The sequence below is a fragment of the Sebastes umbrosus genome, chromosome 10 (genome assembly GCF_015220745.1).
Source record: "Sebastes umbrosus isolate fSebUmb1 chromosome 10, fSebUmb1.pri, whole genome shotgun sequence".
NCBI classification, from domain to species: Eukaryota; Metazoa; Chordata; class Actinopteri; order Perciformes; family Sebastidae; genus Sebastes; species Sebastes umbrosus.
In genome coordinates this window covers 10,092,880-10,120,155 of record NC_051278.1, presented here as the reverse complement: position 1 = coordinate 10,120,155, position 27,276 = coordinate 10,092,880, and the positions used below count along the sequence as shown (strand labels likewise).

General features: G+C 39.8%; 1 protein-coding gene across 1 annotated transcript in view; it reads left to right on the top strand.

Moving 5' to 3' along the window:
• Positions 1-27,276, top strand: part of thada (THADA armadillo repeat containing) — a 108,974-nt gene that overhangs the window by 29,666 nt on the left and 52,032 nt on the right. Inside the window, exons 24-29 of the mRNA XM_037782525.1 lie at positions 973-1,095; positions 2,374-2,496; positions 2,695-2,786; positions 10,409-10,498; positions 17,107-17,238; positions 26,162-26,330. Coding sequence (XP_037638453.1) covers positions 973-1,095; positions 2,374-2,496; positions 2,695-2,786; positions 10,409-10,498; positions 17,107-17,238; positions 26,162-26,330 — 729 coding nt within the window. The remainder of the gene's footprint in view (positions 1-972; positions 1,096-2,373; positions 2,497-2,694; positions 2,787-10,408; positions 10,499-17,106; positions 17,239-26,161; positions 26,331-27,276) is intronic.

Here is a 27,276-nt window from a genome sequence, read left to right as displayed (position 1 = left end):
TAAACAAGACAAAAACAGTTCTATTGTGGGTCTCTTAGGGTTAATTAAATAGATTGACTGAATACTAAACTAAACGACTGAATTGACAGTAGTTCATGTGGCCTGTTATGAAATGCAGGAACAAATGCATCAGTTGCTTATATTTGCCAGATTGTACACCACACAGTATATTGTAAAGGTAGGTGACATAAGTAGCTTCTCATTTGTTACTTTGTTCAAACTCCTTACTGACTCTTTTTTATAATATATTGACAAGTAAATCAAATTGAAATATTATATTGAGTTTAAAGGAACAGTGTAGTTTTTAGAGTCTAATAACGTTGAGTGGCATATGCCTGCTAAAACAAAAGTTCAGGACATATATTTCTGGCCTCCACAATGAGAAACTGGGCAAATGTACATATTGTTACAATATGAATATCCATATTGCATTGAATCCAGGAATGTAAAAAACGTAATTAAACTTAAACGTATTATTGCAGCTCTGGTTCGTAGTGCAACGAGTGCAAAGCCGCCTTCTTATCCTGTTATTGAAAAGGTGGAAAAACAACAACAAGAACAAGAAAACACAAAACCATCTTGGCCTCAACCGCGGCCTAAAATTACATCATTTTTGAGGCAGCGTCGGTCGGCGCTGAAGACTACAAGTTTGAAAATGGAAAAAATCTCCGGCCAAACTGTAGGCAGTCGAGTTGCATTGTGGGTAATGGAGGCCCTAGATTTTGACAAGGAAGAAGCGTGCCTGGCATAAAAAAGACGATATATCTGGTTCTGCTGCATCGATTTTGATCCTTCTGTTTCCAACAGTTACAGGAGTGCAGTTATAAATTGATGGAGTACTCTTTTAACAATACTGACACGGTACTGAGAGTAGTATCTTTGACATGTTGACACTGGCCGGTTTTGTGACTTTTTCTATTTTACCTGCTGCATGTCTGTTGTGTTTTGATGTATTTTCTTTTCCTTCCGCAGGCTCTGCTCTCCTCTGAGCCCAAGTCGTCCAGCTGCAGTCTGCTGAAAATGACCATGAGAGAGCTGATTGCTTTGGCCATGCCCTCTGCGAACAGGAACACCGACAGCTCCACCGTCCCTCAGGTCTGACCACCCAGTAGCTTCATGAATGAGTCCTGTTATCTAGTCACATCTGTTTGATTGAACGCTCTGAAATGGCATCGGAAGGAGTACTGCTGTGACTTTTATTTACCTTTGAACTTCCTTAAAGTTTGTTTAATGTGTTCTGTGACCAAAAAGCGTAAAAAACAGGTTAGAAATTTCAAATAAGTGGGGTTTTCAAGGCTGTAGGCAGTCAGTGTAGTATTGATCTATTCCGAAAATGAAACGAACTACATCCTACCCATCATATAATGGTGGTGGAAGGCACTTAGGTGACAGTCCAACTTTAGAAATTACATTAAAAGCAGCCAAATGGTGCTCTATTTTAGCTGTTTCTGGTAAGTTTGTCTACCTGCCTCAGCAGGAAATCATCTTTTGAAGGTCATGCGATATTTAAAAAATCTTTCTGGCTTATTAAATAGTGACGGTTGTCGGTTTTGCAGCACATCAGCTGTGGAGACCTGCAGACAAATGTAGGAATAGTCCGGATGGGTATTTTTGTAAATGGCGTTTTTCCTCATTCGTTAACAAAAAAATCCCGTCCACACAAGCACGGTTTTAAAAAAAGTCTCTGTCCAGACGAAAACAGAAAACACAATTGAAGCGCTTTCAAGGCCAGTGGGCAGGTTGGGACATACACACACACACACACACACACACACACACACACACACACACACACACACGCACACTGGTGATGGGATCTGTGTCGTGGATAAATAGCAGTGACCTCTGTAGTGCATTCTGACACCCCTGTTCCTCAGTATAGTGGAAGAGTAATTGTACATTTATGTGTTAAACATGTGAAAAGTCCTGTCATCAGGTTATTTGGCCACGTCTGACGTTCATGGATGTATTTATGCTGCTGTTGCAGGACATGTTGCACTCATTAGTGACGCCTCTCAAAGGAGATAACAGTGCACACTCTGACATTAAAAGCCCCAAACTCAGTTTTCCCTGTCTACACGTCAACACTGAGTTTCTGAAAGTCTTCACCCTGGCAGGAGTTTTACAAAAGCTGTTTTCAGTGATCTAAAATGACTTTTGGGTGTGGACGGATGCCCAAAATGCATAGAAAAGCTGTTTACAAAAAAAAAACCGTGTACGTGCGGACAAGGCTTTGTGTTCTCAAACATTCTCTTTCTTTTTTGAGTGATCTTGTTTATGTTTTTGACGAATAGATCGTCGTCTTTATCATTGTGTGAATTCTTAATGTGATTCTGCTTGATGGTTAAATGTTATGTTTTTACCTCACCACAGGTCCATGCTCTGAACATCCTCAGGGCTCTGTACAGGGACACTCGTCTGGGGGAAAACATCATTCCCTTTGTCTCAGATGGGATGCAGGCTGCTGTTCTGGGCTTCACTTCTCCTGTTTGGGCAGTGAGTTTCTATGTTATCTACTTCTATTTGTCTCTGTAGTTTGAATTTAGACAGACCAACATACACTAATGAGGTTTTTCTAAGATTTGACCACCCCATTTACATCAATGAGGATAGACTAAATGCACATACCCATACACACATTCTCTCTCTTTTTCCTCTATCCTCCTTCCTTCTGTTTTTGTTTTTGTTTCCCAGGTGAGGAACTCCTCCACTCTTCTCTTCAGCACTCTGATCACAAGGATCTTTGGAGTGAAGAAGGGGAAGGACGAGCACTCGAAAAAGAACAGGTCAGCTGTTTCTCCCTCTCTCCTCTCTACTTCACTAGTTCAAGTTTACTGCCATGTGCATCAGTGCAGAATGAGATGCTTGCATTTGAATGGGACGCACAAGTCAGTGGTTATCAGTCATGTATGAACAAAAAAGGTAAAAAAGTCACAATTATTAGCGCAGAAAAAAATCTTTGCAGCAAGCAAATGTGACCTTCATTTAAAACTGTATATAAAATACCTTGATTTATGATTCCACATATATCCAGTGCAGTTTCACTTGTATCAAAAGTTTAATCATAAATAATGAAAAATCATCTTGCACTTGAGTGTAACTATCCTAACTTACTGTCACTACTTTTTGTTTAAAGAGTTAAATTATTTCAGACTCTTGGCTAGACAGTCTAGCATAGAATGTAATAAATCTATATTTTTTTTCTAGTACATCAACACTCAGCAAATTTACAAGAAAGCAAACAATGTAGAGTACTGAAAGCCAAGGTAAAAGAAGCATGTGAATAAACAGTGGTTGTTTTACACCACCGGGGGACACTGTTGTAACACCACTCTGGCTGAAATGCAGGTTTCACTCTACTCAAACCCACTGCTGATTATTACTTGTGGAGATGCAGGTCTCCACTGCTGATTATTACTGTACTGTACCAGCAATAGGAAAAAAAACACTGGAGGCAAAGAAAAAAGGGCATTTTCACATTGAAAAATAAAATGGAAACACACAATATCAATTTATTATTATTATTATTATTGCTCTATAAAAACACCTGACACTGTCCCATAGGTGCTGTATTGCACCTGGTTTCATACCTGTGGGCTGCATTTTTTCAAGGACCCAAATATAATACAGCAACATGTGTTGTAAATGTGTGCCATCAAAAGTACAATTACACTCATGCAAAAAGTTACATGTCTGGTTTTATGACTGACAGTGGTACAGTTTGGAGGACAAAAATTAATTTAGTTGCGCAATTTGTGAATGTTGTTGTCAGGCTGGAAAAATGAGCTGAAACAGCATGTAGACCACGGGACATTTATAGTGTCTATTGAAACCCAATGTGATGCTGGTTATGATGATATTAATCAAATGTTCATTTCAGACTGATTCAACTTTTAATAATAGGCTGATAGATTTTATCAATACAGAAAATCACAGTCAGTTTGTTGTTGATGTAGACCAGTGGTTGTCAACCAGGGGTCCTTGAGGGGGTTCCAACGGGGCTCCAGAAAAATGGTGAATAGTTTATTTTAACTAATTCACTATAGAAGTGAGCCCAATGTGAGTAAGAGTCATACAAGTGACTATTCTGATCATAGTTTTCACTTCCTCCCACGTTTATCTCCTCAACTTTAGTTGACAACTGCGTGCGTGCAAGAGTAGCGCAGGTCATTTGGAGCAGAGGCGGTGCTTAGTGTGTGTGTACGTGGGAAGTGAGTGTTGAAGCAAGAGAGTGAGAGCGGTGGCGACGTGAGCCCGTAACGTTATCGACTCCAGACTCCTTTAAGACTAACCTGCCAGAACAAAGACAAGTAATAAACAGGACTCATTGATTCTCCATTGGCCACACACTTTTTTATTTTGAGAAAAAATTTCACCTGAAACTCAACAACAAACACAGGTGGTGATATCCTCACACATTTTCAGGGAAACTGTTGAGATTTCCAGAAACGTATATCGCCAAAAACCCCAAAATGCTCCGTCTGTCATGCCAATAATCATTTATGTTTGAGGAGCTGTCAGTTCTCACTTCAGTGGTTAAGAGGCAACCGTCACAAAGCCAGTCAAAATGAGGTTGAGTCGTGCAAATGATGAATCTGTTTAGAGGTTAAACTGTCTCAGTTATTAGTCCTGCTTTGCTGTCAAAGATTGTTTGAAAAATTGTGGATTGTTTTTGAGGTTTCAGGAAAAGAGCCTTAATTTCTAACAGGCTCCCAACGCCGTCAAAAACAACCATCCAAGTATTTTGAAACCTTGATAATGAAAATGATAGCAGGCCTGGGTCAAGTGTTCTTGATGTGTTTTATGATTTGTTGAAGCTAACTTGGATGCAGGATGGGTGGAGTTGAGCACTTGTGATATTACAACATGTTCCACAGAATTATAGAATCACAGGAAAAAATATTTGATGCCGTCTTATTAGCCGGTATCACATCGTGGAATCGTTCTCTCTTCCTTGTTTCTCTATTCTTTTTTTGGCACACTCAAGAAATGTCTTTTCCAAAAGTTGCAACACAACAAATTGGAAGAAACAACAAACACTTATAACCAAATATTACTCAGCAAGTACTGTGAGAGCACGCTGACCTTTTATTTTTTTGGCATGAAACATTACAGAGCATGCAGTGTGTTCTAAAGCTGCTGACATTAAACAGCCTCACTCGTTTAGGGCTAATTAGCAAATGCTGGCATGTTAATACGCTAAACTAAGATAGTGAACATGGTAAACATTCTATCCCCTTTAACATCAGCATGTTAGCATTGTTATTCAGAGCATGTTAGCATGCTGACATTAGCATTCAGCTCATAGAACTGCTGTGCAGTACAGCCTCACAGAGCCGCTAGCACGGCCGTAGACTCTTTTATGCCGTGTTCACCTTACTGTGTATGGAATGGATGGTAGAGATGGGAAAGATTTCCAAGTTAATGACTTGCAAGCAGTCATCAAGATGGTTGTACAATTAAAAAGTTGATCACATATTTGTTCGAATTCTTCTGTATTAGTAAGTGCCACGTAGGATATACCAGAGCTTTCAGAAAATTCAAAGCTTCCCAGCCGTAACTACGACTTGGAGGTTGACCTGAATGATATTTACAAGTTATTCTGACATTAGCATTTAGCCTCACAGAGCCGTTAGCATAGCTGTAGACTCTTATTCTTGTTAAAGCTGTTACCTCCCTGCTATTTGAGAATGTAAAGTAGTCCTATACACCATGAATGAAACCATAGTATGTAAAGCGTTTATATGATTGATATGTTTCTGGCCCCTGTTGGATCTGGTACAGATACCCATCGAGTATTCGCAGCATATTAAAACAAACATGGACAATAATGTGCGTGCACTGCGTGATAGTTGTATTGAGGTCTATATTGAGCTCAGAAGTGATTTGTTAACCCACAGGGTAAAGTTTCGCAGGGCTCGGGCTCTGTTCCACGAAGCTCTGTCTGGTTCCCTTTACTGTATTTCTATTGGCCGCTTCTATCGAAGGCCTCTGAATACTCGTAATCAAGCCAAGGCTGCTCCTGTTTATCTTGTCTGTTTTCACTTGTGTTTTTAGTCCGCTGTCTCTCCCTTTGTATAGCTGTCAGTTATCTCCCCCTGCTCTTGTCTTTCTTATTATTACTGTGGGGTTATTTCTATAGGCATGTGGCAGGGTTTGTGTGCTGTGATTAATGACAACAAGAAATTAGCATTTAAGTTGTCTTTACAATGCTTATACGCGTTTATTTTTAAAAATATATTTTTAGTAGTGCTCTTGTAGTAGGTCATTTGTGATGCCAGTAAATCTCATTGTGTTGACCTGAAATACAGAACTGTGCGTGTATGAGCAAGAAAGCTGCAGCTCATTTCTAATTGTGTGTTTGGGAGTTTGTCTCTGGTTGTACGTCTGGTCGCTGTTATTACCACGATTTTACGGTTGTGATCTCTGGCAGCAGAAAATGCATTGTGACAGCTTGTCTACTCTAATATCTGGCTGCGTGTCGGTAATGGCCTCTTGGTCCACTGAAGCCGGAGCATAAACATATAGTTTCCTCTCACACAAACCAGCTTATTTACAGCATTGTGTGTATTTGTGAAGACTGAGCTTCTTGCTGTCTGTGAGAATTTCAGCTGTGTATTTTACGTAGTTTCTTGAATCCGGACATATTGTTTGCTTGTGGATCATCGCTCCACTAAGCTACCGGCTTTCTACGCTCCGTGACCGCTCATTGATGTTGATCCGATATCGTTGCTGAGATAAAAGCAACTGTAAACAAAGCTGACAGAGCGAAGATTGCTCTCTGCATTCCAGCCAAAGCCTCCAGCTTTATCTCGAGCCTGCGTCAACTCATCACTTTGCACTACACATGCTTTTGTACATGCAATAATGTCCATATCAATGTTACTCAGGTGCTTTTGAAAAAAACTATAAAGTAAAAGCTGCACTCTCATAACTCCAATACATTTATTTCAACTTAGAGATATCGAATCGTCAATCTTTACGCGTTAAAATAAATGGTGATCTGGAACATGGTAGTAAATGCATTTCTTCAGAGAGCGGGGGACCTTGCTCAAAGACACCTCAGCAGGATTACTTGTAGAACCCATTATAGCGGGGTTTAACAGGTCAGAAATCCACTTGCCCAAATAAAATTTTTACTTGCCCTTATACAGATATTTTTATTTATTAGTGGTTATCAAATAACAACAAAGAGAAGTTAATTGTCATGTTTAATCTTTAAGTAAAGGAATCTGGAGTTTCGCCCACATCCTCTAACGTCGCCCAACTAAACTCCTGTTCCCACGTTAATTGAAATGCTCGATTTCCCTTCAGCTCATTAACTTTTGTCTTTACCTGCTGCGACTTTCTTGCGATGCACATTCTTGCACATGTGCAGCTCTCAACAAAGATGAGAAGGAAGCGAGATGGTTCACTCTTTAGCTGCTTCCATCATCAGCTCCAGAAAAGAAATTATGTGTTCAGTTCTTTTTTATACTGAGATTTTTTATTTCCTTTGGCGGACGTGTTCTCTGGGCTCACCTAAAACACAAATGTGAAAAATGGTCAAACTGTTTGGCTGAAAAGTGAGTTTTTCTTATCATACTATATCTAGTCTTTGGGCACATGGGACGACTTGCTTTGCAATAGACTCCATTATATTTTAGCAATAAACAGTAGTCCCATGTGCCCAAAGACTAGATATAGTATGATAAGAAAATGTCTGTATCTGAGAAACTACAAGAAGCACAATCAAGTATTTGTTGTCTATGAACTCATAACAAGATGAATATCAAACATATGCACACACATGCAGTGTACAAAATATTTCATATGGAAAAACATTTAATAAACACAATGTTAGCATTTTTCCTAATTTTTCAAAAATCCTGTTAATAAAAGTTTGATTTTTCTAAAAATGTAGATACTTGCACAAAGTGTGTCCGTACCAAATTTCAACACTTTTGACCAATCAGAATTTTTTTTTCTTTATCTTACTAAATATAGTCTTTGGGAACAAATGGGTTAATATGAATAGTAACTACAGTTGTCAAATAAATGTTTTGGTTTGAAAAATATGACGGTTTACTCTGAAATGTAGTGGATAAGAAAAATGAACATAAACTAGAAATACTCAAAGTACCTCAAAGTTGTACTTAAAATACAGTATATGCACTTAATTACTTTCCTCCACCGCCTATTATGTAAATTTTGAGTAGGCATTCTGAAAAATAACTAATCAAAACACATTTTGTGTCATTTGCCTCAGAAGTAATGCAGAGTGTGCACACACAGCTGTGAGCCCACAAACATGACCAGGCCTTTTCACTTACGCCTCCTCCTCTCTCCTCCTTTGCGACCCTTTTACCCCGTCTAATCTGCTCCAACGCGACCTTTGACCTTTGTCCTCCATGCAGCCGAGTCTTGTCAGACTGAGAGACTCTCATTAGAGAGAGCAGAGGACGGCGGGGAGGGAGCACACACACAGTATTCACAGTCCTGTACGTGTACATGCATACAGTGAACATAAGCATTCAGGGACACTTTAAGATTTTTATTTTTGCACTCGTTTCCCAATGCAGTGAGAATGTGCATGCTTTATATCTGTGTGTGTGTATGTGTCAGGTCACAAGAGGTGAGTGTGTCATATCCACACACACGCATGACTCACTTTCCTACCATGACAGTGCCTGCTGCTAACTTGAACCAGGTCCAGAGCGTGTGAGAGCGTGTGTGTTTTTCTGTGTTAGTCCAGCATCAGTGGCAGTCGTGACTGCAGCAGTGTGCAATCTCTCCAGGCTTGTGATCATGTGCTTGGCAAACCAGACCTGTTCCCTTTAGGAGCGACTTGATTTAGACGTGCATAGTTAAATAAAAACTTTATTGGCCCTGAGGCTGAATGGCGGTTGCAGCAGCAAGACCGCCAGTGTTAAATATAAAGTTTGTCATTTTATTGACAGTTGTGTGTGAGTGGCTACACGAGCACTAACGCACATGACCGTAACACATGGCGCAGTATGTGTACATCTGTTTATTTGTAGCTGTAGCAGGGTGAGCAAACATAAAGGCGGGATTTGTTTAGGTAGAGTATTTTGGCACACAACGTTATCAGTATAAACACATCATTTCCCCATTGCTGTTGCTTGTCACTTTTATTTGGAACATGTGAATTTAATCACGACTAACTATCATGTAATTTAGTTAAATGAAATTCAAGTTGGCTCAAAGTAAATCCACTAGCACTCCTCATTAATTCTGCTCTCCGTTGGCGGTGATTCATGATGGCAATTAGTTTTACACGTGTTGCATTTTTAGCTTCAGTACAATTTTGGCTTCTTTCTAATACTAATGTCATTGTTTATGCTTGTTTTTTTTTTATTACATTATAAACCACATTTCACTGCCTCTCATCCTTGACCAGTTTATGTGGTGTCTCTCTACATGTGTTTGTTCTGAACATTAAGAGGACCGATGGCCAGTAATTCTCCTTTAACATATTAATTCTAGGACTGTGAAAGTTAACATGGTAATAACACATTAACGCAAATTCGTTTATTCGTTTTAACGGCACTCATTTCTTTAACGCATTGGAGCGCATATGAAACTACAAAACCCTAAGGAATCCATTGGTACCAAACATGTCATACTAGCTTGCCAGGAAGGAGGTTAAATAATGCTCCAAACGTATGCTAAATTTTAGCGAGGAAAAAATGTCATGGCCATTTTCAAAGGGGTCCCTTGACCTTTGATCTCAAGATATGTGAATGAAAATGGGTTCTATGGGTACCCACGAGTCTCCCCTTTACAGACATGCCCACTTTATGATAATCACATGCAGTTTGGGGCAAGTCATAGTCAAGTCAGCACACTGACACACTGCCAGCTGGTGGCTTGAGTTTGCCATGTTATAATTTGAGCATATTTTTTATGCTAAATGCAGTACCTGTGAGGGTTTCTGGACAATATTTGTCATTGTTTTGTGTTGTTAATTGATTTCCAGTAATAAATATATACATACATTTGCATAAAGCAGCATATTTGCCCATTCCCATGTTGATAAGAGCATTAAATACTTGACAAATCTCCCTTTAAGGTACATTTTGAACAGATAAAAAATTTGATTAATTTGCAATTAATCGCGATTAACTATGGAAAATCATGCGATTAATCGTGATTAAATATTTTAATCGATTGACAACCATAATCATTTTATAAAGTTCTAAGCCATAAAACTTTAATATGGAACTGATACCATAAACTGCAGAGCCCTTAAAGTCCCAAAACACAATATTTTTGATCTTGTGTGCATTAGGTTTAAAAAGTATAATACTTCTCTACTGTAGAAACAGGCTGTTTGAAAATCCTTCTTTCTGTGGGTATGCCCATAGTACTGTTAATAAATGTATGCTCTTTCTGTCTCACCCCTCAGGATGACGGGCCGAGAGTTTTTCACTCGTTTCCCGGCTCTCTATCCGTTCCTCCTGAACCAGCTGGAGGAGGCTGCAGCCACGGTGGAAAGGTGAGGTGGTCCTCCTTTAATCCACACACATTCAGCCCCTTGCCATGGCTTTTCACACTCCCTTGATCCCATTATAGGTTTAATTTTACTGACATTTAAGCCATACGAGACAGCTTTTTCTGTTTTCTTAAGCTGATTAAGCGGTAGTGATTTTGTGCTGGGAGGAAGAGGTGAAGTTAGTGCAATTTTTCTTCACTCCTTACACTAGATTGTGGGAACATGAACTATGAACTCAGCTATTTTCTCTAATGAAGTATTATTGCCCCAGATTGAGTTCTCCTGTGGGTCTTTTTTTTTCCAAAGTATCACTTGCTCAACTATTTGCTCAAAGAATAAGATTTTACGATGTAAAGTAAATCTCCTGTCCAGATTTAGTTTTGTTTTTTTGCAGTGTGGCGGTTCATTGGCCTTATCTTTGTCAGCGCAGCCCAAACTCCCTCTTTAAAAGCATCTGACTCGTCCAACAGCTCCCCAGGCGACCTTATCTTAATATGGATCCAATTAATTGAATGCTCTCTCAGACCGGCTCTTTCACAATTCCCCCTCACTCCCTTCGACCCTTGTTAAAACATTCGCAAATTTCCCACGGAACCAGATCTCGGCTGTCTGACTTCCCACATCATCTCAGCGTATCGCGCCACCCAAACAGACCGACCGCACCATACTGTAGCAATACACAGCAGGACAGGAGGCATGAGAGCTGCTGTTAGTGGTTTCAGAGAGCCTTGTGGAAGTTAGAGTACAAGTGTATTCCCAGAATAGGTCACAATATACGAAAGATTATAGAAATGAGATTTGGAAGGTTGTACTTTTGACTTCATGCATAAACATTATGCACTATGTAATCCATCTCTCCTCCACAAATGCTCTCCCCAAACAAATACTTATGATTAAGAATAAAAAAAACATACAGACAGTTTAGAAGCAAAAGCAAAAGGCGTACATGTACATGCAGATAGGCAACGTGTTGTGCCTGCATGCATCTGTGCATAACTAAGAACATCCTGGATCACTCTGTTATACGACCACACCTTGGATCAAGTTCTTTGGTGTATCAGATGCTTTACACGAGCAATAAATGATGCCCATGTGTGGATGGATTGTATCCTGGAAGCAGTTTTGCTGAAGTAACACTAAAATGCTCATTCTTGGTCTTGACTTAAAACCAGACTAAAGTTGTCATGATTTTTGTTTACACATTTACCCTCTTAACCCCAAGCAGTTTCAGTTTTTTTTTTTTGCTCCTGTCACATTTTACTCACTGTAACCTTGTTTGTCACTGCAATATACTATATACGTCCTGTCTTCTTCATGGGAGGCCTTTTGACATGTCACGGTAGGAAAAGCACAGGTGTAAATAATGAAATTAATGATGGCTGAATTCCATTTAGCTGCTTTGATTTCAGGCTCCTGGTGTTGTTCATGCTGATTAACTGACACTCACTGGGACACTTGAATAGAGCAGAGCCTTCGCTAGTGTTATTAGTTACACCTGTACTTCCCTGCTATGACAAGTCAAAATGTCTGCTGTGAGAAAGGCCTATCGTGGCTAGAAGTAAAGAGAACTCGCGAATGACTTTAGTGCAGTATAACACAGTTATAATGCCACAAATCATTAAAAAAACAAAACAAAACCAAGTTGAATTTCTTTGATAATTTATTTCACAAAAATTGGAAAACAATTAAATCTATATATACAAAAGTTTGTGCCCATAAGTGTTACCAATATCTGAAAAAAATGGTGGCTCCCCATGCTATACATATTGAACTATTTACCTTTTTACAATCTCTACCTACTACATCTTCTTGTAGTTCAGTCGAAGTTTCACTGAATGTTTGTCACATGACCCCTGGTCTCCACCAAGTCATTCATGGCTTCCCAGTTGCGCCGAGGAGCGCATAATTTGATGTTTTACACAGAATCTGGTTTCTGCAAACAGTTTATTTTTGGCGAAATTTTAAATGAGACATGTGGAATGATGAAATATCAGTATTTTAAGCTTAGGTTTAGTTACATCACACATGATGCGTTCAAGTACCGTTGGAAAATCCGACGATATCTTCTCTGGCTGTGATAAACGGTGTATTTTTGTTTTTTTAAGGAAACACGCCTTTCAAACCGGCCGGCGGGTTGTGGGGTTCAGAGGTTTAATGACCAAAATCAATGAAATGAACACTACACACATCCCCCTCCTCGTCCATACCTGTTTGTTGCTAGCAATGATGAATCTCCTATCTCTCTCTCGTTGTTAACTTTAGTGAAAAAAAACACAGCATCTCTTTTCCTATATTTTCTACCAGTACCAGTTCTGAATCATCTCTTTCCTCCTGTATTATTATCTGTAATGCCGGACACAAGCAGACCTCATGATGTCTTTCTTTTGGATTTATTTTTTGGAGTCACCTCCTTTACTTTGACTCTAATCCTCCCATCACACCGTGTACACTTGTATACGCACCTGGTGCTGCTGTATTTGGCCACTTTTTAAATGCACCAAATTTGGTTTGGATATGAATATGCTGGCGCTCTTAGCATACTGCTAAGGAGACTCTGACATTTTCGTATATTTCAAATTCCTTAAGTTATTATCTCAGCTTAGCAAACAGTTTATCTCTGAAACTATTTCAGGTCAGTGCCCACGTGATAAACTGCTGCGCAGTGATTTGTTGCAGTACTTCTTATCTGCCACTGCTTTCACTTCCAAAGAAAACAGTTTTCATATCATATTCCACATACTTTTCTCTAATTTTCCAAACAAAACTGATGATTTATTTGTCTGCCGGCTAACTAAATGGCAAACTAAAGCTTTAGTTTACTTTAGAGCTTCTTCAGAGTCTCTGCTACCGTGTCCCCTTCACTGCTTTCTAAATGAAGAGTAAAAATACTTAAAAGGTCAGTGTTCTGTTTCTACTCTGTTTAAAAGATGTAAAACAAAAATAACCTTTCATCAAACGTCCGGGTACTGGAGGTGATTGAGGAGTTTTAGGGAGAGAGGGCAGACATTCACATTTGAGAATGTCATTCACAGACACGGAGTCTCTCTTTCATCCTGTCAAGTGTTTCTGCCTCCAGCTGTATCCCAACAAGGTCCTAATATGTTTGCAATTCCCCTCTATTTGCCCCCTCCCGTCCCTCTGACATCACATCCTGTCCCGCTGTGCTTGACTAAACTGTGACACTAAACACATTAGACTAGTTACTAATTGGGCTGCTATTACATTTCCCATCTTGTCAATCTGTGGCAGTCCCAGCGGACGGTTCTGTGTGTGTGTTGTTGAATGAAGTAATGAAAAGCACAAGTTGTTTTCGCAGAAGGTCTGTTGTTCTGTCTCCGTTCTATGATGATGACTAATGACAGCGCCTCAAGGACATATTGCTCTCCTGACACACACACACACACTCATAAAAGCAGACCGTCCATACGTATAGACCTACACAAAGCTCAACTGCACGCGCTCCCTACATTGTAAATGCTGTTTTCCCATGATTCCCATATTAAAAGATTATATTTTCACCTTGCACGCTGCTAAAGTTACGGTGCTACAGTTCAAGTGGTTTTATTAACACCCAGATAAAGTATAAATTGTACTCCAGCAGATATAAAACTCACTGAACCTTTTGGGGAGTTGATTTCTGCTTTATTCATCCCTCAAAGAGCTGGACTCTCTGACAGCAGGACAAGAAGTAAAGCAGTTCTCAAGGCAGATACCTGATATTCAAACAGTCATTTTCCCTCACTTTGTACTGTAGTTTGTGTCTTTCTTTTTCCTCTTCATTTTCCTCCCTCCTTCCTCCTCTGCGAGTGTGTCAGAGTGAAACTGTGAAACCGCTGGCAGAGACGGACGGTTTCCATTCCGACTCAGTTGGCAGTGATGAGATTTGGATTGAGGATAAGAGGGAGCTCAAGGACGGATGATGAGGAGATGACTGTATTGGAGTGTGGGTGGTTTCAGATATGCAGCGTGTTGGAATTTAGCTCTGTTATATTTTGGTTTGGCATTTTGATTATATGTGATCTTTATGGGAATTACACTCCCATTCTTGCTGCGAGTTAGATGAGAAGATCTCTGTGTTTGTAGATAGCTAGAGCTAGCAGTAGCTTAGCTTAATGTAAAGACTGGAACTGACACTAGTTACATCACACAACTACATTTATTTATTTTATTTACTTATTTTTACATTTTGAATGAATTAAACAAACAATAGAGTAAACAGCATGTTATTTAGCTGGTAGGTAGACTTTTTAAACATAAGATAAGATGAGATATTCCTTTATTAGTCCCACAGTGGGGAAATTTGCAGTGTACAGCATCAAACGGGATAGTGCAGAAAACAAGAAGCATCGGTAAAAAGCAAGACACAACACAGTGCAAAAAGCAAAACAAAAGTGAACAAAATATGAACAATTTAAATAGAAGGAAATATAAAAAATAGGAAACAATATAAACAAGGGGAAACATTAAAAATATGAACAATATAAACAGTATTGTACAATTGGAAAAATAATATTGCACAGTGAGAATGAAATTCCGTCTGAAATATTGCACCAAACATTAGAGAGTCAGGCTAACGCTTCCTCCTGTTTCCAGTCTTTACGCTAAGCTACAGTAAGCTACTCACCCGCTGGCTCTATCTTCACATTTAGCGTACAGACATGAGACTGGTATCGACCTTCTCATTAACTCTGAGCCAGAAAGCTAATGAGCCCAATTCCCAAAATGTCAAACTATTCTCGTAACGCAAATGTATAAATAAATATGCTGTTAAATGGATAATGATCATCGTGCTAGTCAGAACCTTTCAAGTAGGTCACATTCTTGGCAAAAGCCAAGTTGTTTTGACATTTAAAAATAAACCTTTATCTCATACTGTTTTACAGGAAGATGACTAAAACCAGCATAATAGCTGAGATTTCATTCACATACTTGTCTCCTCCCAGTTGTTTACAACAGTTCTCACTAGCCTGTTATCACATACTTTACGTCTTCATCAGCGGTGGAATGCAACATTTACTCAAGTACTGTACTTAAGCACAATCAAGGTACTTGTACTTTACTTGACTATTTCCTTTTTATGCTACTTTATACTTTTACTCCGCAACATCTCAGAGGGAAAGATTGTACTTTTTACTCCACTGCATTTGTTTGACAGCTTTAGTTACTTCTCAGATTACAGTGTTTCATCCCCTTCCTGTCCAGTGAAAACCACGTATCTCCAGATGTGTTGATGTTGAATGTTTGTGATAAGCCTGAGGTTGGAACGCTCCACTGACGGTTTAGATAACAGCACTTGTTTGTTCATCCGTGTGTCTATTACTGTACGTGTGTCGGTAAATGTTGGTACAGTATATTATTATGGTATTGCAGTGTCCTTTGTGAGTAGATATTGTTTGGGGATTAGGTTGTTGTTAGGATGATATACTTGATATGTTTTTCTGCTGCTCCATCACAGCTGACTGAACTTATTAGATTGTTGAACAGCTCCTTAACTGTTTATTCACAGAAGGATTGTTTCTCAAGATGTTTTCAGCCTCTCCAGCAGCATACAGTAGCACGAGGGATGACTGTGACAGTTGATCGGTTGCTTGGTCATCCACTTTGGTCCAGACTGAAACATCTCAACCACTACAAGATATATTGCCATTATTTTTTTTACACAGGTATTCATGGTAGCCAGAGGATACTAAGAGGAATCCTAATAACTTTGGTGAACCTCTGACATTTCCTCTAGCGCCACTATGAGGTCTTTTTTTAGGTTTTGAGTAAAACTACTGCAGTGCCTCTTAGATCAGCTGGAAAATGCATCGTCACTAAGCTGAAAACAGGGCTGTTTTCTGAGCTCTTTTAGAGATACGTGGTGCAGGACTATTACTTGTAGTGGAGTAATTTCACAGTGTAGTATTAGTATTATTACTAGGGCTGTCAAAGTTAACTCGATGATAATGCGTTAATGCAAATTCATTTTAACTCTACTAATTTCTTTAACGCATTATCACAACTTTTAATTAACCTGTTAAAAGAGGTTTTAGCGGGCTCAGTTGATAAGAGTATTAAATACTACAAATCTCCCTTTTAAGGTACATTTTAAACAGATAAAAAAATGTGTGATTAATTTGCTATTAATCACGATTAAATATTTTAATTGATTGACAGCTCTAATTTTTTACTTAAGTAAAGGATCTGAATACTTCTTCCACCACTGGTCTCAATAGACTACATGCCTGCATCACCAATGGTTCCCAACCAAACTCATGCTCTTTAATCGGAGGAGAGACTGTCCCAAATTGTACGGCATGATGCCAAGTTGTATATTTTCACCTTTCTATGAAGGCAGGCTTTTCACGCCACCTGAAAAGCCACTCCAAAGAACAATAAACACTTTTGCCTTCTGACATGTTCGGATGACACTGCGACACTTCTACGTCATTTGAAGCATCCTGAACACTTCCCCAAAAACCTATTAGAATTCTAGGAGAAAGCTCAGGGGCAAAACAACACAGTAGTCATTGATCTAAAGTCTGGTCTGTTCATTATGTACTGTCACCTGCACATTTCAGGTGACATCAATGTTACAATCTGACTTGCTGTATTTGTGTGTGTGTTTTCAGTGACAGCGGTCAGGTGAAGCTTCACCCCAGTCTGTTCCTGCTGCTGCTCGTGCTCAGCCGACTCTACCCTTCTCCCATGGATGGATCATCTTCACCCTTGGGACTCGCTCCTTTCATGCCCTTCATCATCAGGTGGGTTTTTAGTGCTACACACAACCACACACATATTCATTTACATCATCACCCCTCAGTCATAAAAGAGTTGAAGTGTCCTTGAACAAGAATTTCAGCTCCTAAATGCTCCACGAGTCCCGGCAGAGCTGCTCAATGAGCAGCCGTATGAGAACGGGTGCAATGCTCTCCCTATCTGCAGCTCCTCACTTGTGTCATCACCATCAATGAGAATGTGTTTCCAGTCAGCTCAGACGCTTATATAAAGGTTAATAAGAAACATTAGCACGGGGAACGTTCTATCAAATCCGAGAGGGTCACACACCTGCTCTCTCAGCCGTGATGAACCTCTCAAACAATGTTTCTCTGAACCACAACTGTTTCTAAGTATAGAACGATCACCAAGACAAAACACCTGCAGTCTAAACATTCATGGGTGTGCAGGGGTTATTTTTGTTTTGTTTTGCACAGGTGCTTCTGCATCTTTTAAATGAACTTATAACTTATATGATCATTTCTTTGCTTTGTTTTTGACGATACACTCCCCAGAATCCAGTTTATGTATCACCATATAGGAAAATGTCCATAAATAAGAAAGCGTGTGACTTTGACTTTATGTTTCTGCACACTGAGACAAAACACCTCTCTAGTCTGAGTTGGTCCCTCCAGTGAGTTTTCTGTATTGTTGTTTGTACCGTCCTGTGTCCTGTGCAGTGGTTGATTAGATTGTGACTGGTTTTATCTGAACTCACCGTTTACTGGGGAGTAAACCGTACAGGCGAATGGGAAACTGTGATCACAGGCTGCATTTTATACATTCCTGAGATGGAGAAGTCGACAAATATTATTGGTACATGTTCGTCTGCTGCACCTGCAAATAGAACTGAAGCTTGTTGTACCTCTTGTGTGAGGAGGATCCTCATTGACCGAATACATTGTCGACCTGCAAACTCAAACCTTTACTATCACAACCCCATGCCTAATTTAAAGGGAGAGTTTGAGTGTTTTGAAGTGGGGTTGTATGAGGAACTTATCCATACTCAGTGTATAACCCACAGTAGATGATGATCGGCACGCCCCCAGTTTGGAGAAGCAGACAGGAGTTACCGCATGAAAGTAAAACAATGTACTACTGTGGACGGGACCGGCAGCTAAATGTATTTTAGCCACCTAAAAGAAAGACAATATCAATAAAAAAATCAATATCAGTTTATGTGTACGCTATATTTAGAATATTTTTGCCGGTTTACTTGCTGTGAAACAGCCCTTTCCAACGGGGAACTGAAGCCGTTGTATCCATCTATACTCTCGCCAAAGCCACCAGGCCCCATTTGAAAAAAAACTGTAATTTTACGTCGCAGAACACACGGGTTGCTGGTCTACTGCTGCCTCGATCGGTTAGTTTGTTTGTGTTATTATGTGACTTTGGTGAATCCGAACTAACCAAAGTCACACAATAACACAAACAAACTAACCAATCGAAGCAGCGGTAGACCAGCAACCCCCGTGTTCTGCGAGGTAAAATTACTGTTTTTTTCAATGGAGTCTGGTTGCTTTGGCGAGAGCATAGATAACGGCTTCAGTTCCCCGTCGGAAACATAGACAGTATAGCTGTTAGACTGCAAGGTAAAGCAGTGAAAATATTCTGTGGCCCCGTCCACAACAGCACATTGCTTTAGCTCCGTGCGGTAACTCCTGTCTGCTTCTCCAAGTTGAGGGCGTCCTGACCGTCATCTACTGTAGGTAACACACTGACTAAAGATAAGTACCTCATACAACCCCATCTCAAAATACCCAAACATTTTGGAGATGTTGCCTCTAGCATCACCTGACATGCCAACAGACGCAGCTGGTGAAGTCTTGTGGATGGAAAGCTGGCAGAGTGGGAGATAATGTGATCTTCCTCACATGTTACGCAACACGGCGCTCTCAGGTGAAAAGAACTGGACGTCCACTCAATGTGTGTATCAGAGAAGACACCCTCGGCCAAAATGTTCAGATATATCTCACCATGTGTTCAGACAAGCTCGTAAAAGCTTTCACGATTGTAAAACCTTTTCGTTTTGTAAATTCAAGCAAGTTTATTGTGCTAAATGCTGCATGTTTTACAGCTGGAGAGGGTGGAGTGTGCTGTAAGTTGTGTGTGTTTTGGAGGAGTTGGCGTAAAGACTTTGAGGCTGGTACGCTCCTCTGACGGTTTAGATAACAGCACTTGTTTGTTCATCCGTGTGTCTATTACTGTACGTGTGTTGGTAGTTGGTAAATGTTGGTACAGTATATTATTATGGTATTGCAGTGTGCTTTGTGAGTAGATATTGTTTGGGGATTAGGTTGTTGTTAGGATGATATACTTGATATGTTTGTCTGCTGCTCCATTGCAGCTGACTGAACTTATTAGATTATTGAACAGCTCCTTAACTGTTTATTCATATAAGGATTGTTTCTCAAGATGTTTTCAGCCTCTCCAGCAGCATACAGTAGCACGAGGGATGACTGTGACAGTTGATCGGCTGCTTGGTCATCCACTTTGGTCCACACTGAAACATCTCAACCACTACTAGATATATTGCCATTATTTTTTTTACACAGGTATTCATGGTAGCCAGAGGATACTAAGAGGAATCCTAATAACTTTGGCGGTCCTCTGACATTTCCTCTAGCGCCACCATGAGGTTGACATTTGTGGTTTTGAGTAAAACTAGTGCAGTGCCCGTTCAAAACGTTTCTGTTTGTAACAGGCCGAATGCTTCGCCTGTGGTGTTGCTGCTTGCAGCTTTCTCGAGAACCGTTCATACATACAACTTCACACTTGACACTACGCTTCCTTGGGTCATGAGAGATACGCCTGCCATGACATAGTTGCATCTCCTAGCAATGCTAGAGTATACCTGCAGTTGCTAGCAGCAAGCTATTTCCGGGGACAAAAGGGTTCATTGCGAAAGTTACATCACTGATGCTTGAAATGTTTGAGTTTCCTGTGCAACATCTCCGGTCTCTCCTTTTTTTCTTTATTCATCTGTTCTTGAATGTACTTTAGCGAGCGACGCAGAGCGAACTGTACCCAGCATGCCTTTCGGCGGTGTAACAGTCAATATTGTAGCGAGTGACGGAGAGCGAACTGCGTAACAGTTAATAGTTATAGATGTCCACTTGAATGAACAAACTCAATCTGCTGAATCCTCATATTGGCTTTTGACTGTGGATATTCCCCCCCCCCCCCCCCCCCCCCCCCCCCCCCCCCCCACTTACATAGGAAGCATCAAAGGAGGAGCTCTCTTAAAGGGAGAGTTCAGATGTTTTGAAGTGGGGTTGTATGAGGTACTTATCCATAGTCAGTGTATTACCTACAGTAGATAGCGATCCCAGTTTGCATTCATTGCAAAACCTGTTTCAATGATCAAACAGGTTTTAAGAAAGACTTGAGAAATTGTGAACCTATCCTGTAACACCATCCTCTCCCTTAATATTTACTGTTTTAGGTAACATACATGACCTTATGCTGCACAGTGAAGCAATCTGTTACTTTAAACACAGCTGTTTTCACCTCAAATGTATAGATATGAACAACAAAATCTATATAAACAGTCAGATATCATTATTGTCAGAGTGTTCCAAGTAGAACCGCGCTCTAATATATCCATGTAGAAGCTTTTATGATTCTGTTAATTAAAACTGGGGGAGTTTTCTCTTATTTGATTTCCCACAAAGTTTGTCTAGACAGCTCCACTCTCAGTGAGACACCATACGTTCATCCTGTTTGCCTAAACGGCGTCCTGGTCAGAAGGTGACAAATGGAAAGTGAAGTGAGGTCACAGAGGGCTGTAAACATGAACCATTTGGAGCTGCAAATGTGCAGAGTTGCCTTAAATAACATTTCAATTCTTCCAAAATCAGTTACTACTACTTTCTGATGACCTTATTTACCAGCCTTTAAAATGAACAAATCAGTAATTTCATGAAATCTTTAAGTAACTCCTTTAAGAGCCCATCTATTGTGAGTGCAGTTAACCGGTCGATAGCTTGAGTGCTGACTTGCTGGCTGACTCTTGACTGTCAGAGAAGGTATGCTGCGCTCACATCCAGCTAAATGAAGCCCACATGTTGGAAATGTTAAATATAGCACAGCCCTAACTTCTTTGGCTCCAGTCGTGTTTCTCTTCACCGAGCCCCCATCCCCCCCCCCCGACTCATCTTCCCCAGGCGTATGCAGACGTGTCTGATGTGGAGGTCGACCCCGTCCTCTCCTTCCCTCTCCTCGTGTGATCTGACCCGCCACCTCTGAGGATCAAATGTAGCTTGGCTCCTCTTCTGTTGACAGGACGGAGCATAGTAATAATTCTTCCCTTATATCCCTCCATCACCCCACACCGCATTTTATCTTCATATCCTCCAAAAAAAACCTGCAAGATTTTTGACATTCTTCGCTGCCTGGCCTCTGCATGCGTCACACCTGCACGGATATTGACGAAGAGAGTGATGATGATGACGACAAAGAGGGGGAGGATGATGATGAGCAGACACATTTATTCTATTAATTGATGACTGCTTCATTCCGGTTTGTCTCATCTCCTCCGATGTGTCTCTTTCCCTCTCCCTCGTTCTCTCTCTGTCTTCATGCTGAAGCCTCAGAGGGCTGAGATAGTGATTTATGTCCCGTGATATCCAGTCCAGGCATCTCTCCTCGCCCCCACTGCCTCACTCCCTTCCTTTCCATTCTCGTCCTCACTGACTCATATCTCATTTCTTTTGAAAGGGCACGGTAATGCCCATAAACCAAAGTGAGCCTTCAAAAAGAACAGAGATGCCATATATTTTTCCGTCAGCGCTCCCGTTATTATTAGTTTGTTCGTTTTGCTTGCATTGACACTGACAGTAGACAGTGAAAAATTTCTGATTTCCACCAATTGTTTTGTGGCAATCTGGGCCCAGCAGCATTTAGAATTACTAACAGTAGTTCAGCTTTGGTGCAGTGTTATTGGAAGATTTATATTTCTCCTCCAGTCAAAGTTGTATTTATGTTTTATTCAAACTGCAGAACAGGTTAATACCACAAAGCAGCAACTTTCGAGCGTTTTTTAATATTTTTAATCATGTTGTTTTTATTCACTATTATACATTTAGCTAACCGAGGATCTATAAATTAGTCAAAATTAGTAGGGCTTCAACAAACATTTATTTTCATTGTTGATTATTTTCTCGATTAATTAGTTGATTGGTCTATTAAATGTAAGAAAATGGTGAAAAATGTCGAAGATGATGTCCTCAAATGTCTTGTTTTGTCCACAACTCAAAGATATTCATTTTACTGTCATAGAGGAGTAAAGAAACCAGAAAATATTCACATTTAAAAAGCTGCAATCAGAGAATTTAGACTTGTTTTTCTTAAAGAAACATACTCAAACATCTTTCGATTAATCGTTGCGGCTCAAGTTGAAAGGTTTTTAATTTCCTGTGAGCACTGAAAATTGTTTGTCAAAAAGTCCACTGCTGGTCTGAGTGAGAGACGAGGGACAAGACAAGAGGTTTGAAATCAATATGGACTTCAACAAGGAGAGGACTGTTTGGAGCAACAAGTCAACGGTCAACAAATGCTTTCCCACCTGCTGTGAGCATGCCTCTTTCTCTGACACACACACACCCACACACACACACACACACACACACCTATGGCCAGACAGACAACCCGAGACCCCGTATCAAACACGGACAACAGTTTGCATTCCTGAGCTCTACGCGCCTGTACATGTGAATTTATGTGCACAACCGTTCTCTCTCTCTCCGACACACACACACACACACACACACACACACACACACACACACACACACACACACACACACACACACACACACGTCTAATTGACCAAAATCTACGTCCATTCTTCATTTTCCACCCCTCCCAGCCCCCATTTGGGGCCCATATGTTAACTATCTGTGCTAATTTGTCCCACTGAAACACTTTTGCAAAAGGAAATGACAGTTTGGAAGGGTGTAATTTTAGAAACAGGGCCGTCCCCTGTGGGGTCAGAGGCAGACTGTTTGACTGGCATGAACAAGACTCATCTGGGCCTCATTTAGGAGAGCCGGGAGAATAATTTCCACCACAGAGACTGTACCATAGCATGTTGGCTAAACAAGCCCACGCAACAAAGTCTGTCACCGAAGAATGTCAGGAAGGGAAGTGGTGACACAATTAAAATTATTTTGCCTCATTCATTCATTCATATGGACATGATGTAGCTGAACACAATAACTCTTTTACTTTGTTTGGCTTTTAATTGTTTTGTTTACTGTCAAGCCATTATGTTAAGGGTTTGAGAGTGTCTTTGGTGCCCCTACAGTGGTAGTATAAAAAAAAAAAAAAACACTGTGGCAAACACCCCATTCTTCATCTGCCCAAATCCATAAGGGTCTGTATGGACACCTGCAGACACGTCCACTTAAGCAGACACTCATTATAATATAAACAGAACCACAGCCGCCCTGCTGTTACAGTACATCCGTGTTAGTTTGGAGTATATTGAGTATAGAAATGATTATGTTCATTATTTATTTTTAATCGTGACAGTAATCAGAATTTCCCATTAGCCAAAGTGACGTCTTCAAATTGCTTGTGTTGTCCAAAACCCAACGATATTCAGGTTGAAATTATATAAAAACAGAAAAAAGGAGCAAATACTCACACTGGAGAAGCTGAAAAATGGGGATTGTTTGGCATTTTTTGTTAGTAAAATGACAAATCTATCAAAATTGTTTGATTTCTAAGAGTGAGTAATCTCCTTTTTGTGTCAACACAAACTGAAAGCAACGCATATACTACACCAATGTTCACCAGGATGACTAATTGTTCTACTAATTTTTAGAGCTACAATGATTGAATTGATTAGTTGGCAATTATTAAATTAATCGCCAACTATTTTGATAGTTGATTAATCGGTTTAAGTATTGAAAAAAAGAGTCAAACAATCAAAAAATAATCATTAGTTGCAGCCCTAATGTCAACAATTATATGCAGTTTCTTGGCTTATTTCTCTTCCTCACCCAGATTGTACACAACCGTATGTTTGTGTCTACTAACATATCTCACCATCTCTCATACCAAAACTGAAAATACCAGCGTCCTTTTCATCTCTGCGTACCGTTGTAGTGATGGGTCCGCAGTGGAGCTGAGCAGCTTGTGAGTGTGTTCTGGGCTGTGCCCTCATGTGACTGTTTTCAATGTACGCTCATTGAATACATTTGTTGCACTAAATTGAGACTATCCCGTATCTGTACTGAATGTTCTTTTGTGCTGTACGCAGCCTAAAGGCCAGTCAGCACAAGCATTATGTTGGGCATCTATATGTGACCGCCTCTGTTCGCTGCAGGCCTGTTTGATTCGAAAGGCAGCCAGTTCAAATTTATAACGTAGTAGAGTAAAATTAATAAAGACATTTTGAAAATGCCAGTTTTCTTCCTGGATGCTTTTCTTGTAGCCCCACCGAACTGGAGTAGAGCTGTAAAGATTAATCGATGAATTGATTAGGTGTCAACTATTAAATTAATTGCCAATTATTTTGATAATCGATTAATCAGTTTGAGTAATTTTTTTTAAGAAAAAACAGTCTAAATTCTCTGATTCCAGCTTCCTAAATGTAAATATTTTCTGGTTTCTTTATTCCTCTATGACAGTAAACTGAATATCTTTGAGTCATCTTGCTCTTTGGGAAAGACTGATCAACATTTTTCACCATTTTATAGACCAAACAACTAATCGATTAATCGAGAAAATAATCAACATCAAAAATAATCGTTAGTTGCAGCCCTAGACTGGAGAATAGTTTGACGGTGTTTCCCTCGACAAAAACTGGATTTTTCCATTAGGTTTTGGATTATTGCAAAAAAAATCAGCAAACAAACATTTATGAAACATGTTTTGTTGACGTTTAGTAGTCTCATTTAGCCACTTGTTTGCAACCGGCTTTTTTAAAACACGTAAAAGCTTCAAAATTCACCAGTGGGGTATTTATTGACGTATTTTATATCGTAGAACAAAACGTTAAAATCTCTTCAGCTTGTGTTAACCACGGACCTTATTCCAGACGTCTAACTAAAAACCCATTGACTTCCAGGCGAGGGAACCGGAAGTGCTAAAATGCTAACTCATTTCCTGGCTTTAGGACTCATTCCTGCACCACTCTATGGAGGTCAGGTTATTTGACGAAATGACCTTGAACTACAGCTAGCTGTGTGCTTTCAAATATATAAAGAAAATTCTGCCAACTGTAACTCATGTTCTGACCCTTTAGATCTGCGTCCTCCTCCTCTCATCTCATTCAGGCTTTGGTCACGACCTTCCCTCGTGTCAGCTATGGGCAGTGTTATGACATTGGATAAGGAAAGACTATCAGCTCGTAAACAAGGTTAATTTTAGCCTGCACTCAGGGTAACCGGCCACATTCACCATCACCGGTGGATACTGTAACTGACCTTGTGTGTGTTTGCATGTGAGAAAAAAGAACAAGGAATAGATTATTTCCTCGATAGTTATGTTTTGAAAATGTTTGATTTTGAGTGTATCAGTCATCTACTGGCCTGGGAACTGTTTAGGTTCTGATCCTTGCCTTTATCATCGGAGAGAGAGACAAAGATAGGGAGGAAGATGGAGATGTTCCATAATGTATGCATAAAAATAGCAACCAACTGTCCAAATAAAGTAAGTCCACATCATGTCATTTATCTATGACATAATGTGGCTGAAGTACAAAATAATAATGATAAAACACACAGTAATTCAGTTATTTTTCATAACAAAGTTACAGCTGTGAAATAAAAACAAGACTAAAAGATTATGATAACAACGCAGCTGTCCATGTTCCATGATGTTAATAACTTTCCATGATACTAACGCTGCAGCTGTGTGTGTGTGTGTGTGTGTGTGTGTGTGTGTGTGTGTGTTCTGCAGATGCGGCCGCTCAGCAGTGTACCGGACCAGAGAAATGGCAGCTCGAGCCCTCGTCCCCTTCGTGCTGGTCACCCAGGTCCCGTCAACCGTCCACACGTTACTGCAGGAGCTTCCTGCACAGCCCGGACCAGAAATCCAACACAACCACATCCACGGGACTCTGCTGCAGGTCTGCACCCACCCACACACACACACACACACACACACACACACACACACACACAGCAACAGAAACCAATACACTCGTATATATACAGAACATATGCCATAACATTCGGTGGGGGCGGTAATCACAAGTCCCTTAAACGACCACAAGTGTTTATTTAGTGATGGGAGCCTCAGCTGGAAGCAAACCCTGATTGTTGGTGCAAGACTCTAAAGTATGTTGATCACACACACACACACACACACACACACACACACATGCACAGCTTCTCAAATGTGAAGATTTGCAGCTTTTTGCTTTTAAATGTTGTTAAATTGTAAATTAAATATTTTTGGGTTGTGAAGACGCCACCTTCAGCCGGAAACTCGTTATGGGCATTTTTCACAATTTTCTGACATTTAGACTTCATGATTAAATGATTAATCATTAAATTAAGCAACAGATTTAAATAATAAAAAAAAATAAAAGATAATTCTTAGTTACAGTTTTAACTCAACTTTATTTATTTGTATAGCACCTTTCATACAAACATGCAGCCCAAAGGGCTTCACATAGAAAAAAACAAAAACAAAAAACAACAATAAATAAAAGAAATTTTAAGCAATAAATAAAAGTCAATAAAACAAACACCAGGGATACAAAATAATGTAAATATATATTTATATATGTAACATTATAGATATACATATTATTATATAACATTACTCTAAATTAAAAAGCCAGATTACATTTTTTTTATTTAATTTCCTTTTAAAAATACAGAGTGTATATGCGTATATATGTAATTTATGGTGCTGAAAGGCTAAACACCAAAAAATATGCATTGAAGCTAAATATTTCGTTAGTTAAACACATGTTATGAATTTGGAGATAATTTCATCTATCTTTTTTCAATACATTTTGTCTTGTGGACATTACAACGCTCTGGAGTTATTGGAAATGTTTGGAT